General features: G+C 36.7%; 1 protein-coding gene across 6 annotated transcripts in view; it reads left to right on the top strand.

The window, feature by feature from the left end:
- The window catches only part of LOC131431140 (sodium-coupled monocarboxylate transporter 1), a 30627-nt gene extending 16788 nt beyond the window's left edge, over positions 1-13839 (top strand). For 4 of the 6 annotated variants that reach the window (XM_058596664.1, XM_058596666.1, XM_058596665.1 and 1 more), the window contains 7 exons: positions 5895-6344; positions 6406-6471; positions 6531-6582; positions 6860-6927; positions 12079-12233; positions 12292-12432; positions 12496-13839. In XM_058596664.1, coding sequence (XP_058452647.1) covers positions 5895-6344; positions 6406-6471; positions 6531-6582; positions 6860-6927; positions 12079-12233; positions 12292-12432; positions 12496-13453 — 1890 coding nt within the window. In that variant the 3' untranslated portion in view covers positions 13454-13839. Of the gene's footprint in view, positions 1-5364; positions 5384-5468; positions 5511-5894; positions 6345-6405; positions 6472-6530; positions 6583-6859; positions 6928-12078; positions 12234-12291; positions 12433-12495 lie in introns of those variants that run through there. The other 2 variants (XM_058596667.1, XM_058596663.1) reach the window with 2 other exon arrangements.
- The last annotated feature ends 2731 nt before the right edge of the window (positions 13840-16570 follow it).

Genomic DNA, 16570 nt, shown 5'->3' with positions numbered 1-16570 from the left:
CAATATGATAGCACTCCTTTGCGAAAGTAAAAAGCATCTCAGACATTCCGGGTAGAAGTGATTTGCAAATTAATAACAAATTTTATTATTAAAACCAAACATCTTAACAGTAGAAATTAACATTATTTAGTTTGAAATAAGAGTTAAAACTGTCAATGTAATATCGAAACAAGAACATATTTATAGAAGGCGAATTTTTCAGTTATTTGATATTCTACACGGAAAGACCGAAATTAGCATTTTGGCGAAAAAATTAGTTGATTTTCTGATTTTAGTTAGTTATTTTTTGAGACAACTAAAAAAATCTTACTTTTGCTAATTTAGATTTTTTAATTCTAATTCTCTTAATAATAATAAAATATTTGTTGAAATGGCTATTTTTTCTAGTTGAATTCACCAATTAAACGTGCTGTCATTTCTTAGCTAAGGCACGCTTGATATCCATTCAACTAATTTTTTAGTTGAATTAGAGAAATAAAACGTTGTTTTCAACCAGCATAAATGGTTGAATTGGTTTCTGCAATTAGCAGCTATATGGCGCTCGTTAACACCGTAATGACTACTATCCACTAGATGGCACACTACAACCGAAAAAAATTTCAGTCGCGGTTATCTTTTCTATATTTGCATGTATAAATACGATGTTGTATTGGAGAAAAAGACATCATCGAAACATAAACTTCTTTTTGAAAAATTCTACTTCTAAATCGCTGTTTTCTTCATTCGACTTCGCGAAATCGACTCTCTCACTGAAAACTTTGAGCACTCGGAAAACAAAAACCGAATACAAGTAGTACACCGGACGGCGTGGCTCGGAATGTTAGAAGATACAAAAAACATCATTTGACGTGTACAATTAGAGTGCAACATTCGAAACTCACTTCACTGTTTCGCGTAAAAACATTATTACCCACAATCGCTTCAACTGCGCACAAATTCTGAATAAATACACTTTCCACTAAGAGTTTACGTCATTATTACATATCGGTTTAGAAATTTATATAGGGATATATCGTAACACATGCGAAAAACATCTAAACAATTTGCGAGCAGTTTCAACAAGACTGTCCCTTTTAGCTTTTTAATTGATTGTTTTGCTTTGACACTGCTGTCCTTCAGTAATGACGGTGATAAATAAATAGAATCAAAGTTTCTGATTTTAATAACGAAATTAGTTGTCAATGAGAATTTCGTGTTGGATTGAAATATTGCTGGTTTGAGTCCAGAATATTCGCCAACTAAACACATTCTCTAAAAATAAGAGTTTTTTTCAGCACAGTAAATTCTAAATTTTAACTAATTTTATAGTTATTTTGGAAATTTTGTTGTTAAAATCAACTAATTCAAAACCAGTAATACGAATTAGGCGCAGAACTGTTTTCGGTCGTTCCGTGTAGCATTCAGAATAGAATGATATCATAATCTTTTTGCAGATTCTGATGCAGTTTATTCAATAGTATTTTATTTGAAGATAGAATTACTGGATCAATTGTAGTTAATGAAATTGGAATAACTTATCAATAACTAAATAAGATATACGCCCTTATTTTGAGTAGCGGCGTATTTGTTTTTCGATCGAATAGGGTTCGGTCGAATCCTAGCTACCTTTGATTTTGCTAGCGTTATTAGGAATACGAATGAAATATGATAAAAAAAAACGATACGTCGTTATTCAGAATATAATAACTGATTTTGATGCTGAACATATATTGTACAATTTGAGAGACGAACCAGCCACCGGCTGAAAGTCTCTTTAATAAAGAAAACTAACTAACTAACTAACTATTGTACAATTTCTTGATTTTTTCTTGAAATATCAAGAAAATGTCAGATATCACTATGACAGCACATAGGAATCAGCACATTTCTTCCAGTTTGTTTGCATTTTTTGGATATCCCGCCGCTTCGTCGAAGTCGCTGCTTTGAAATTGCAACTCATTGTTACAACGAAATGTTGGTGGCGTGATGTTCATAATGGCATCAAGTTCATCCAAATAATTACTTTTGTCTTTGAAGCGACTTCCGTGCTATGGACCTAAATTCACTTCACTCGATTTTCACCATGAAGTGATACGGATAATAAGGGTCACAGTCACTTCACTTAGTTTTAACCGTGTAGTGATACCGGTAATATGGGCCTTTATTGGCCGAAATGTCAAGCAATTTGTTGCCTCTGTGCTTGCGGATGAACGGTAATATGCGATTCATCGATGTAAACTTGGGATGGATGTCAAACCAAATCATGGCCTTCTTCGTGAACTTGTCGGCCAGCAAAAACTTGAATCTTCCCAGCTCATCCCCACGTCCAGTCCTGATGTAAACCTCTTAGCCAGTCCAGTTTAAAATCGAGTTTCACGTATGTTTCGTCAATGATCAAAGTTCAGCCCTTCTGTTTTGTCAAACACGGTCGTACCAGAGCCTTGCACACTTCTCGGCTAAGGACTTCTGCTTATGTGCCGGTTCTAATATTAACAGACTTTTTACGACTTGTATCCTTCCCTGGCAAAGATGTTCGGCACCGTTAGAAGGTTGGCGTTATACATTCTGGTTACGTCTCGGATCCAAAGGCCGCGGTTCCTGACAATCCCTAGTCCCAGTTTCTTCGTTGGTTCGCTAGATTCCTTCTTTTTCACTCTCAGGTCTTCTTTGTAGGCTCTTAGTAGCTAGTCGACAAAATGTTGTTTTCGGCATCTTCAGAGTTTTTGCCAGTTTGGAGCCGGAATTTATTGGTGTTTGTGCATAATATTTTTTCGAATTTTTTTTTTCATAAATAGGGTAAGGGCTCCCTATTTCATCTCATTTGTAAGGACGTCGCCTTCAAACCTCGATTTAGCCACTAAAATCACTATAACTATTTCATATTACTGCTTCATTCGCCTTGCTCCACATTGAGATTTGGTTCACATTCCTTGGAAATTAAAATAATGTTCAGCAAAAAACACTTATGAAATGTTCACTACTCTGCTCCTAATTTCATCTCAATGGATTTTTATCCATCCTATCGCTGATCCTTTATTCATCCTATAAATTAGCAATGGCGACAGCAATCAAAACGAAATATTCCACTATTACACTCTCAGGCTCAAAATGTCAGAATTTTTCTTAAAAACGGCCTAATGCCAATTATGAGACAATATACGATATTTTTAGAACCAGTTTGAAATCATTTCAACGTTTAAAAATTTTTCAGTCGTTTCCGTTACCTTTCGCTTTAAATTTAAAATTTTACTGAAAAGTTAATTTGGTGAACTTTAAATAAAAACAAAACTGTGATTGTTACTATTTATTCATTAGCCTTTCTTAAAACAAAGTGTAGAGCCAGAGATGCCATTTATACAGATTTATATGTATTGTATAGCGTTCGCATACTACTTTAAATCAAAGTACCGATTTTGTAAAGATTTCCTAAATTTAATACAGATTTGTACAGGTTCATAGAAAGAAAGAAGTAAAAAATTAGACTTTTCTCTCTGAGTATCTATTAGTATTTGATTGCGGTGATTCTTTAAAAGTTTATTAATCAACGGACAAATCACATGTAGATAATTGATTATGAACACTGACAAACATTTATATTAAAATTTGGAACCAATTTGAACATTTGAAGCCAGATATTTTCATTGAATATATATATTACGTTGCATAGAAAGTCTATATCTGGTCTATCTGTTTTCACTAATAAAATAATGTTAACAGATTTTATTAGTGAAAACATATTTAACATCATTTTATTAGTGAAAACAGATTTAACATCATTTTATTAGTGAAAACAGATAGACCAGATATAGAGTTTCTATGCAACGTAATACATATTTTCTATGAAAATATCTGGCATCTCTGTGCACAGCCGATGAAACACACACACTTCACAGCGTTAGGTTGACGTATATCGTAATGAAACCAGTGCTACTAGATTTGCCACAATGGTTATTTCATTAGTATTTAGCATGCTCTTCCTGGTAATATTCGAAGCCAAAACAGTTTTATTGAAATATTAATATCAATAATATAATTAAACTAATGTCACGGATACCAAAAAACATATTTTTTGATGAGATTTTGAAGAAGAAAAACAATTTTTGTTTTGTAACATTATGAGATAACTTGGCAACTTTGCGAAACCAAATGAGATGAAAACAAAGCGCAATCAAGTGAACTAAGTGAAAAACTTTCATCTCATATTTTTAAAGACTTTTATTGTTTGTCGGGTAGTTTTTGAAGTATTAAATCGTTAATTAAACAAGTAGCAAGTGAACATTACTAATTATGAAGTCATCCAGCATTCAATGGTAGTGTAATTGTGCGAAAAAGTAATCATGTTTTGAGACGAATCGATTAGTAGATAATCAGAAACATGACGAACTGTAAATCTTGAGACGAAAATGTGTCCAAAATTGAAAAGTGAGTTTATTTGAAATGAAAAAAAAACGATAACCGAAGAACTTAAAACCATTTCTTTCAATAGGAAAGTATGACAATAGCCTTTATAATCATTTTAAAACATTTCACAGTTTGGTTCAGGTAGACCTTAAAATATTATTCATGTTCAAAGTAATGAGGTGAAGGGCCCAGTTTCGTCAGTTTCGAACCTGATTCATATATCGGGTTTGCTCATACCCCCGTTGCTAAGTGGAACCCAATACAGTTCATGAAAAGTGTTTGTTTGTTGAAATTACCAGGGGTCAGTTTCAGCTTTCTCAAGTGAAAACGACATATAGAAGTGTTAGCAAACCAATATTTTATTTCCCAATTTTTCGATTTCCCAACGCTAGAGACGTGTCAGCGGTGCGCGAGGGTCGAAAGAATTCACTTTTAGATAGCAATTAAATACTCAATTATTCACTATTTAGAACAGATTGAATTTAGTTGCCTATGTCGCACATCGGCACTTCGAGCATTCTCATATGGCTGATGCATGTAGATTTTGCTAGAACATATCAAATCACCTGGAAATAAAGGGCTTAAGTACCTGATAATAACTAACCCGGCTCACTGGCAAGGAAAATACGGTACGGTAAATTTACTGTAACTGTAAACTAATTATAATAAACAACGCTTCAGAATAAAAACAGTGATTACGCTGCTGCAGTTGTGTTTCTGAATGTATTCGTAGATATCCGTGTGAATCAGTATCCATGTACGGATAGGGATCGTTTGCGTCTTACGACCCATTTTCAACCAATTATCAATGTTCCATTGTGTTATTCGTTGCAATCATTAATTGATAGATAAACGAACCAGTTCTGGTTACACATGTATTGATTCGGTTTTATTGACAGATGTATGCAGTCGATGTGGTTTCAGCTATAAATGGAGCTATAAATGGACAATTGAAGGCGTTTGTGTTGATCTGGCTTCGATCCAAGATGCTCAGAGATACATTGTAATTGTTTTTTTTGTGGTATCAAATTTTTGTACTTTGAAATTTATAGTAATGTAAAATTGTCAGATTCACATGCTCATTCTATTTTCTCCATCACGCAATGCGCACGGATTGCGTAGACTCGCAGGTCGATTGTTTTATTAGTTCAACCATCTTGATAATTATACAGAGACTCATTCCGGGAGATAAGGTCGATTAGGACAATTTGTGGTTGTCATTTTATTATATAAAACGTCCGCTACAATTGCCGACATCAAATGGGAATAGGAACATGAGTGTGATAGCAAATTAGACCTTTGTACTGCGTGAAGAATGTTGAACAACGATATGAAATCGACATTTACAAATAATTAATTTTATGAATCGTTTTGTGACGTTTTTGATGCTAAACGTTGTTGCTTATCTGTTCTCCACCTTTTGTCTAGTTTTTTCAAGTCATAACTTTTAATAATATAAGAAAAACCTACAAACGATACATTCTGTAGAATAAAACCTACTCATTCCGTTGCAGATGTCACTTGGAGAAACTTGGAAAGATCTGTACAAATTCAGTGCGGTCGATTATGGAGTTTTTGGTGCGATGCTTATGTTTTCGGCTGCATGTGGAATCTATTTCGGATTTTTTCAACGTACCGTCAACCAGTCGCCGGAAAGCAGTGATGACGAATGTGGGAGTGGTAGCCGATCGGGCAGTAACCGCAAACGGACGGCCGCCTCGTTCGGATCTTCGACGATGGACGAGTATCTGCTCGGGTCGCGGAAGCTAAAAACGTTTCCAGTTGCAATGAGCCTGGTGGCAGGCTACATTTCCGGTGTTACCATTCTCGGCACCCCGGCGGAGATATACAACTTCGGTACTCAGTACTGGTTGATTATTGTACCGATATTGTTGATGGGCGTAGCAGTCAGTACAGTCTATCTGCCGGTGTTTTGCTCTCTGAAACTGAGCTCATCTTATGAGGTTAGATGCTCCAGATTGCTTCATTAATGATTACTTACATTTGCTTATTGTTCGATTGTAGTACTTGGAATTACGGTTCAATTCATCCGTACGGTCGATAGCCTCCGTAATGTTTGTTTTAGATGAGGTAGGTAATTGCAGTCACGTATATAGTAAACAGTGTCATAAAACGTTTTTTGTTTGCAGTTGTTCTTTCTGCCGATGATAATTTATGTCCCTGCACTGGCATTCAATCAAGGTATTATTTATAATATTTATACAACAGCTTGACATTTTGACTACTAATAGTATACAGTTATAAATATATGTAATGAACGAATTAAACATCAAGGTCTTGTTGGGTTTCTGTGGATGATGATTTTGGAATATGTCGCCGTTGAAATCCCCATTTTAATTTGGTACTCAAGAACCCTGACGTTTTCTTCGATTTCGACTAAGTGATTTGAGAATGTGCGAAATGCCAGTGTGTATTGCTTGTAGTCTTCTTTATACTCTAATGCTATTCATACTTCCAGTTACCGGATTCAATTTGTATATAATCGGTGCCATTGTCTGCCTCGTGTGCATATTTTATACATTGCTGGTAAGTAGAATTTATTCATCAAATTTAATTAGTAGAAATAGCGTAGTATATTTATTCAGCGAAGGTGGTTGGTGGCTCAGATTATAGGGCGCTCGTCTCGCAGTCAGTTGTTGTATTTCTTTACGTTTCGTCTTTGAATCGCCAGTGCAGAGCAGTTCAAATTGAACTGCTTAATGCAAAACTCGGCAGTTCAATTTGACGTAAAGAAATTTCAAAACGGTTATGTGTCCTGAGCCCAAACGGGATAACCTAACTCTAAATGACTATACCTGAATCGGCCAGTATAATCCGAAAACACGTTTACATCTGCTCAGTGGTTCAAATTGAACTGCCGAGTTTTGCATTAAGCAACTCAATTTGAACTGCTTTGCGCTGACGAGTTAAAAACGAAACGCAAAGAAATTTCAAAACGGTTATGTGCCCAAAGCACAAACGGGATAACCCCTAAATGAGTTGTCGTATGTTCTAACCCCTAAATCGAAGGATTCTCAGTATCAGTTGAGTCATAGCTGTAGCCATGCTATGGTTATAAATTTCCTGCGAAGTCTGTAGAAACAGCAAGTCAAGTTCCACTTCGGAATGTAATGCTCTGACTGTGCTTTATTCTTTGTCTAGCAAAAAATAGAGTGATAGAAAGCTCGAAAAGTATTATTTTGAAGCTTCGTTGTTTGAAATTAATTTAGCCAATATCTTTAACTTCTGAGTTCAATCAGGAGATTCCTTTAAGCAATATTGCGGAAGTCTTTGTAAAGTACGAGAGAAAGCTAAAAGTTAGATTTGATTAGGAGCTGGATTTATTGTTTTAGTTCTTTCCATCTAAATATTTGATAAAATCGGGAGGATTTTGTATGAGTAAAGCATATCCGGCGCCGACTTTTCTTCTGCTTCGGTTTTGGCTGAGCTGCACATCCATCTGTGTTCAAATGTAGCTCGGTCCAAGCTTATACCGGAAAAGTCTAATCGGCCTAATGCGGGTCAACCTTAATCCAGAAAAGAAAATTAGGACTGGAAACGTAAAATATCTAATTTTACATATACTTTACTTTACTTTAGTGGTGCACATCCCGTCTGCGAAACATAACCGAACGAATTGTAAATTTCCAGGATACTCGATCTTGAGTCGGCATTCTTCAGTTGCTCTGTACTCCCGCTGTACACGCTTCTTCCGCGATTGCACACACTCAGCGAGTGCAAGGTGTGCTTCGCAGTCGATAGGCTCTTCCAGGATTTCTGCTAAGCATCACGCAGGCTATTCTCTTTTCCGGCATTCTTGCTACATGTCCAGCCCACATTAAATCTACCATGTTTCATAAGCCTTCCAATATTCGAATGTTTGTATACTTGGTAAAACTCGTGATTCATGTGTCTGTACCATTCTTCTATCATGAAGGGCGCATAAGCCTCTTCCACGGCTCTACGATTCACACCAATAATATCAATGTCGTCCTCAAAAACAAGAAGCATGTGAGACTCCATTGATGGTGGCTCCGTTTCTCTGCACGCCGGATCTTCGTATCACACCTTCGAGCGCTATATTGAACAACATATTCAAGAGCGCGTCGCCCTGCTTGAATCCATTTAACGTCACGAAAGCATCGGGTGTCGTACCAGATGTCTTGACACTTGACATTTTTTATAAACTCGTTGTGTAAAGGGTGTTACGATCAAAAGTAGCCAAGCGATAATGCCTTTTTCTAGTCATTTCGATAGCCTCGCAGAAGCTTTTTTTTCATTCAGCTAATTTTTATCAGTAATTTTGGCAAGTCCTATAATTTCCAGATTGTTGCGTATAATACACAAAGCTAAATGTTTCAGAAATAATACATGTTATTTCAATAGCTCAGAAATTGTTTTGGGAATAGGTGATCGTACTCTGAAAAACGTCTTTATGTCGACAGTGTTTGTTTTTTTTCATTTTTTTTTACGAAGTAATATAGTTTTCTCTTTCTCACATTGTCCGTCGCTAAGTGGTGTTCCGAGAGTTTATCAGTTGCGCGATCATTATATTTTAACTCGATTATTGATCGTTTTGTAGCATTTAAATGAGTCCAAGCATATCGTTGGTCAACTTCAACTTGACGCTTCTATCATCGTGCATCAAGGTCTGAGGACAGAGGGCCACGTGTTGAGATTTAAATCGACCACGTGGCTCGCTCAATTCCCTTTGCGCATCGTAACAGGTCGGCTGAAAAGTTCGTATCGTTTAATAGAAACACACATTTTTTTGCCAAAATTCGTTTTTATTATTCAACATAATTGCCATCAGAGACGATACAGCGATTATAGTGATCTTCCAACTCTTCGATACCATTTTTGTAGTACGATTTGTCCTTTGCCTCAAAATTGGCCTCAGTTTCAGCGATTACCTCTTCATTGCATCTAAATTTTTTACCAGCGAGCGTTCTCTTGAGGTCTGAGAACAGGAAAAAGTCACTAGGGGCCAAATCTGGAGAATACGGTGAATAAGGGAGCAATTCGAAGCTCAATTTGTTCAAATTCAGCATGGTTTTCATCGACTTGTGACACGGTGCATTGTCTTGATGAAACAAAACTTTTTTCTTCTTCAAATGAGGCCGTTTTTTGAAATTTCGTCCTTCAAACGCTCTAATAACGCTATATAATAGTTACTGTTGATGGTTTTTCCCTTTTCAAGGTAGTCGATGAAAATTATACCATGCGAATCCTAAAATACAGACGCCATAACCTTACCGGCCAATTGTTAAGTCTTTCCACGCTTTGGGTTCGGTTCATTGCGTGCAGTCCACTCAGCTGACTGTCGATTGGACTCCGGAGTGAAGTGATGGAGCCATGTTTCGTCCATTGTTATATATCGACGAAAAAATCGGTTTTATTTCGATATAACAGCTCCAAACACTGCTCAGAATCATCAATTCGTTGTTGTTTTTGATCGATTGTGAGCTTACGCGGCACCCATTTTACACAAAGCTGTCAGCTATCTCGATCAACTCCACTTTACGGTAATTGAAAATCATTTTGTGGATTTTTTTCACGTTTTCATCGGTAACAGCCTCTTTTGGACGTCCACTGCGTTCATCGTCTTCGGTGCTCATATGACCAGTACGAAATTTTGCAAACCACTTACGAATTGTTGCTTCGCCCGGTGCAGAGTCTGGATAACACTCATCAAGCCATTTTTTGGTATCGGCGGCACTTTTTTTCATCAAAAAGTAGTGTTTCATCAACACACGAAATTCCTTTTTTTCCATTTTTTTTCACAATAACAAAAGTAGCTTCACTCAAAATGCAATATCTCACAAACTAATAATCAGACAGCTGTCAAATTTATACACGTATCGTTTGAAGGTTGGTACTAACTGAAAATGGTATGGATTTAATTCTAGTGGCGCCCTCTCATAGAAACATAGCATACATTTTATTATTTCGATGAGAAGTTTCATCACATTAATCTATCGTATGGGTTGGACATTACATGGATTCCAATGAACAATGAAAAAATATTCAATTTTCACAAAGGAAACCAAAGCGAAAAAAAATGGTGGATGCATTGAAACTGACTTTGTTTCACAGAAAAATACAAGACTTTATTTTTATCGCGATAACATATATGTTTTCATGTACTAATCGCATCTAAACTAAATTATCTAGACTTTGTCACGGTGGATTTATGATACAAGCCTTCAAAGCCGAGATATTCGATAAACAAGTAGAGGTATGCATTTCCGAGCGTTCCAATTTTCAGCAGTTATTCAGTCAGAAAAAAATACAACACGACCGCTAAACTCAATGAATCGTTCTGAAAATTTCACTGAATATTCTCAACTAAATTTCGAAGAAATTGTCAGGTGGGTTTTTCTATATTCTGAACCGTTTCCAAGAAAATTTAATTTGAAACGGGAAAATAGCAAAAAACCTAGCACTTTAGGGTACTGTCCTCATCCCTTAAGCAGTGTACCTAAAAATATATTATATTGTTCAATAAAAAAAAACGGATCGCAAAACGAGAATAAGCGACCGTTTGTTGCTTCAGAGAGAATCCCCACAGCAGCGTGCTGACCCGTGATGCTTAGACGGGTTATCGAGAGAAATTCGCTCTCGCATTGGTGTCCATTCTATGTTAAATGAACCATGCCGGTTTTTGTTGCTGAGATGATATTCGTCTCTCTTTGATGGCACTGATTGAATCGTGTGAAGAATTGGTGGAGAGCATTCTTTGATACGATAAAAACCATCCTTGGGTATCGGCAAAATCAACCAATCATGTTCTAATGTCGTAATATCTGTTCCGTAATTTAATTCAGAACTTGTTTTTTGCTCGTCGCATGGATCAACTGTTGAAAATCATTTTGAGGATATTTTCAGTTTAAACCAGTTCATACTGAAAACTAATCTTATGTCATGTATTTGCGATTTTGACGACTCGTATTTCCTATGATAAGTTAAATTTTCGGCTCCATCAAAAGAAAATTGGGTTCATTTTCTGATGCAGGACGGAATCCTCTTGAAAATACATTTCAACAGTTGTTTTCAAGGGTAGAATATTAAAATCTGTGAGAATAATTCATTTATTAATTTTGAGTGTATTGTATATAAATTTATGTCATCTCGGTTTCAACCATTAGATCTATTACTAATAAATGTTGACTGTCTTGAACCGTTTACTAGCTCAAAACTATGACTACGACAAAACTATGACATTTTCACTTTACGGACTATTGATGAAATGCACAAAGCGAACAAATATCCCATGCAAAGATATCAGTTAAGAGAATCATAAGACTGTTTATGAAAAACTCTACCTCCTAAAGGAGTTGATCTCTACTTGGTTCATAAGTCCTAGTCCTATAAGACTCTCTATTGCTTTTTTATCAGTGACTATTTAAATAACACATTTCAATCAAATTTGTTATTCGAAAACAAGGTCGAATTATAATTTTTGAGTTCAAAACCAAGTAGAGACTGGGAGTCTTTTTGCACCGCAATACAATAGAAATAGATATTCTATGCTCCAAAAATAAACTCAATTCGTGAATCTTATCATCATCTTTCTTTCCGAAATACATGAAACTGATCTTTTCGAATATGTATTTATTTATTAGCATCGTGCTAGTGATTATACCTGTTAGAAAAACAATCATAAAAAATAATCTTAATTTCGATTCTTTCAAACAGGGCGGAATAAAGGCGGTCGTTTTTACCGATGCCTGGCAGGTGGTAGTGATGTTCATTTCCGTTGTCATCGTGGTCATTCTGGGTACAATAGTCATCGGTGATCCGAGCATCATTTGGGATAGGTCGGAGGCTGGCGGCAGAATTGATTTTTTCAAGTAAGTTGCCTGTTGTATCTTAAACTGTATAATTACATGTGATGTTTTTTCTTCGTAGCTTCAATCCTTCACTCTACGAGCGACAGACTTTCTGGGGAGTGCTGATCGGAGGATTTTTCTACTGGACCTCATTCAACTCTGTTAACCAGACTATGGTGCAACGTTACATGTCCTTGCCGAATCTGAAAAAGGCGAAAAGGTTCGATTAGTATTGATTTACAAATAACAAACTGTGTATACTGATGTAATCTTCTTGTTTCAGATCCGTTGGCTTGTTTACCATCGGGATGGGTGTATTTGTTACTGCTTGCTGTTATGCTGGACTTTTGGTCTATGCACACTACTACCGGTGCGATCCAATGTCGGTAGGATTTGTGAAAACTGATGATCAATTGTTCCCTCATTATGTGATGGAAATCGTTGGGCATCTGCAAGGAATACCTGGACTGTTTATTGCAGGTGTTTTCGGAGCAGCTCTCAGCTCACTATCAGTAGTTCTTAATTCTACCTCTGCGGTGCTATTGGAAGATATCCTGAAAGGATTGTTCCGCGTAAATCCTACTCCATTCGTAGCTAATTTGTTTGTTCGAGGAAGTGTAGTAGTGCTTGGTTTAGCCGCTATGGGTTGCTTATTTATCATCGAAAGACTTGGAGGTATATTGAGTGTGGCCACGTCGCTCTCGGCTATAGCGGCCGGAACTACGTGTGGGATTTTTACACTAGGAATGCTGGTCCCATGGAGTAATTCGAAAGGTGCTCTATTCGGTGGGATATCAGGAGCTATTTTATCTGGATGGGTTTCGTTAGGAGCTCAGCTTGCAACAGCTAGTGGAAGTATTGTGCCACATAAACTTCCTGTATCAATTGATGGATGCCCCGACGATCTGGTATCGAACAGTACTATCGTGAATCCGATTTATCCGGATGAATCAAATGTGTTCCCACTTTTTCGTCTGTCATACCATTGGATCACTCCTATTGGAGTTGCGACCGTTTTGATAGTTGGTACTATTGTATCGTTTCTAACAGAACCAAGAAATTTGAGAGATATCGATCCGGAGCTAATATCACCGGTAATACATCGTTTCTTGCCACAGGAATCGTTTGGAAACTATGGATCAGCATCTAAGGAAACTCCCGTCCATTTCAGTAAGGAAATGCGAACGACCTATGGTTCTGAAACTACGTCTCAAAGTACCAGAATGAAACAAACCTATTAGACAGATATAGTTGTAATTTTCCTAACATGTTGAATGATGAAACTATGGTACTTAAATTTTAGACGAGTAAATGCAATCTTTGCAATCTCTCAAGGAAACGGTATGCTGCGTTGTTTTTTAGGGTGGTATGGGTGTGCATGAGTGTTCCTGAACAATAGACTGTATAACCTAGACGCTGTAGTAACCATTCGAAAATAATCGATTCAGGCGATCGTGAGTCTTGAACTCCAAATTTAAGTACAATGTGCTAATATTTGCATAACTGCCTGTGATACAATTGAAAAAGTGTTAGAAAATAGGTGCTACGAAGGAACTTATTTTAAATGTATTTTTTTACAGATAAACTTCTAATGTGAATCGATTTTTTAATAAAGTTTATTAACTAATGAATTATTTCCTATTGATGACTGATCTCTTGAATGTTGACTACAAATTTCTTCATTAGTATGTTCTCGACTGTATATCGTTAATATATTGATTAATGGCAAGACCAAATATTTGATAATGTTTTTTTATTTACCACATCGGCCTAGTCCTGTGGTCTATTGAGCATTTTGTAGATGGTCAATTTTGTGCGGTGGCGTACTTTACTCGATCGTAAAGGTTTTCTAAAGCCAAATTCAAGTACGAACGATTTCCTGCTTCAATAGGCCTTTGTTTTTTACTGCTGGTATCGTTATCGGCGGTTACCAGTGAGCCCAAACACACGAACTCGTCAACCATCTCGATATCGATGTTTTCAAATTAGTATCTTTACCTACAAAAAGAGAGGTACTTTGTGAGAGAGCCACCAAAGAGAAAAAAAACTGTACTCACTTCGATTTCTCGGCGATGGCTGAACCAATTTTCGCCAACTTTGATTTAAATTATAAGTCTTATATAGTCTCGTAGCTTGTCGATCATACTCGAAAAAAATGTAACAGACAAACAGAGCCGTAGTGAACATTTCTGGCGCCCGAGGCAAACTCAAAAATAATCGCCCCCTTCAATTTTTTAACAAACACCATGGAAAGGAACACACATTATTTCATTTTCCTGTCCGGTTATCTCAGGTTACATTTTCAATTTTAGTCTTTTGAGTGTTACATCATAAATCCCGCATTGAAACTGTAAACGCCACAAGAGCATTCTGAAAACCATTCTAAGATCATATTGCAGCCAAGTGGACAGTTCCCACAGGAAGTCATCTGGACAATCCCTATGTAAGATTCATCCCATCAGCCACTGCCGACTAAAACTGGAGACTGAATCTCTCAGAGTTTCGGTTGTCAGCATACGACAGTGTGAACCAAAAAACAACAACGTTACAATTCATGAAATTATCCTAGTCTTAAGTACAGTTAAGAAATACTCTTGGCATCATAGAGCTAAGACAGTGTGCTTCAATAAAAATATACTGTTAAATAAAAAAAACTGGAAAGTTCTTCATAAGGTTTACCATATAAAGGAAAAGAAAAACCAGTAATCCCCTGCGTTAAATTTATTTCGAAATGGTTCAAAATTCAAGAGAGTTTCAAAACCGTTCTTACGATCAACATTAAAATTCCATAGTAATAAAATATAAGATTTTTTTAACGACTGAGCCTGAATTCATGAACTGGATTTTAGACACGAATTCTGAATTGTCGGTCTGAATTTTGAAAGCGGAATTCTGAAAATTAATTATGAACCTGAGCCCTAGTTTTGAATTATCGATATCGATAACAGATATACAGGCTCGAATAACATTTTTCAACAGAGTAAATTTAAAATTTGCTATACGTTGGAAACACTACTGCCACCTACTCGAATATTCGCCACGATCTTTCAAAACGTTCCACTACGTTCTGGAACGATAACAACATCCTCCTGCCTGTTATATAAATATTCAGCTTTGACAATGTTAACACTTATCACCCGATTTCTCTGAACGTTAGAGACAAATTATTTCCATGTCGCATAAATCATTCGAGAATTCGATCGGAATAAAACAAAAATAAACTTGCCATTTTAACCAACAGCAGAATAAAAATTTAGCGTGAAGTGAATGTTGCACCCAAAATTGTGTCTCATGTGAAAGCGGCACCCAAATCGTGGTGGCACCTCGTGTCGATCGTGGTGACATCTGCAAGTGTTCGCCACGCTGATTGAGCAAATTTTACACACTGTTCATATGTGAGCATGTACATCTGTTATCTGTGTATCGACTTACTTCTGGATTCTGGACTTTGATTTTGTGCTTGGATTCTGGACCTGAATTCTAAACTGAGCTTCGAAATAGAATTCTGAATCTTGTTTCTGGAAATGAATTTTGGACCTGAATTTTAGATTCTGCACTAGAATTATAGAATTTGATTATGTATCTGAATTATAAATTTACATTCTGGTTGCAAGAATTAATTCTGGACCTTAGTTCTAGTTGAATTATGGGCCCGAATTGGGAATCTGAGTTCTGGACCAGAATTCTAGGACTGTATTCTGTATCTGAATTCTGGACATGAATTTTAGTTCTGTAAGGAGTGTATCGAAAAGTAGTTAGCAACGGGAGCGGGTCATTTCGCCGAATGCCATTTCGCCGAAAGTCGTTTCGCCGAATGCCATTTCGCCGAATGCCATTCCGCCGAAAGTAGTTTCGCCGAATAGGTCATTTCGCCGAAAGTCGTTTCGCCGAAAGGGTAATTTCGAATACATCAAATTTTTTTTTGTGTTATTATGCATCCTGTATAACTGATGTGGCGCAGCCACATAACCGTAGCCAAGACGGCTCGGCGGCATAACAACAAGTTTCTTTGGGAACTCCGTTCTAAGGTTCATGAATCAATCTTTATTCAAGAAGTACAATTGTAGGTCAACAAAATGGGTGTAAACGTTATCATCTCTAATTTGTCTTTATTTTAATACGATTCTCATTATGATTTTAAGACAATTGCAAGAATCGGCGAAATAATCCTTTCGGCGAAGTGGCTCTCGGCGAAATGGCTTTCGGCGAAATAACATTCGGCGAAATCACATTCGGCGAAATGGCCCTTTGGGCGAAATGATTTTCGGCGAAACGGCTTTCGGCGACATGACCCTGATCCGTTAGCAACATTGATTATTGAATAAAAATGCGAAAGAAAGCATATCTTGACATCAGTT

The sequence above is a fragment of the Malaya genurostris genome, chromosome 2, assembly GCF_030247185.1.
Source record: "Malaya genurostris strain Urasoe2022 chromosome 2, Malgen_1.1, whole genome shotgun sequence".
In the NCBI taxonomy this organism is placed as follows: domain Eukaryota; kingdom Metazoa; phylum Arthropoda; class Insecta; order Diptera; family Culicidae; genus Malaya; species Malaya genurostris.
The sequence above is the reverse complement of the archived record's forward strand: the minus strand, read 5'-3'. Positions and strand labels throughout refer to the sequence as shown.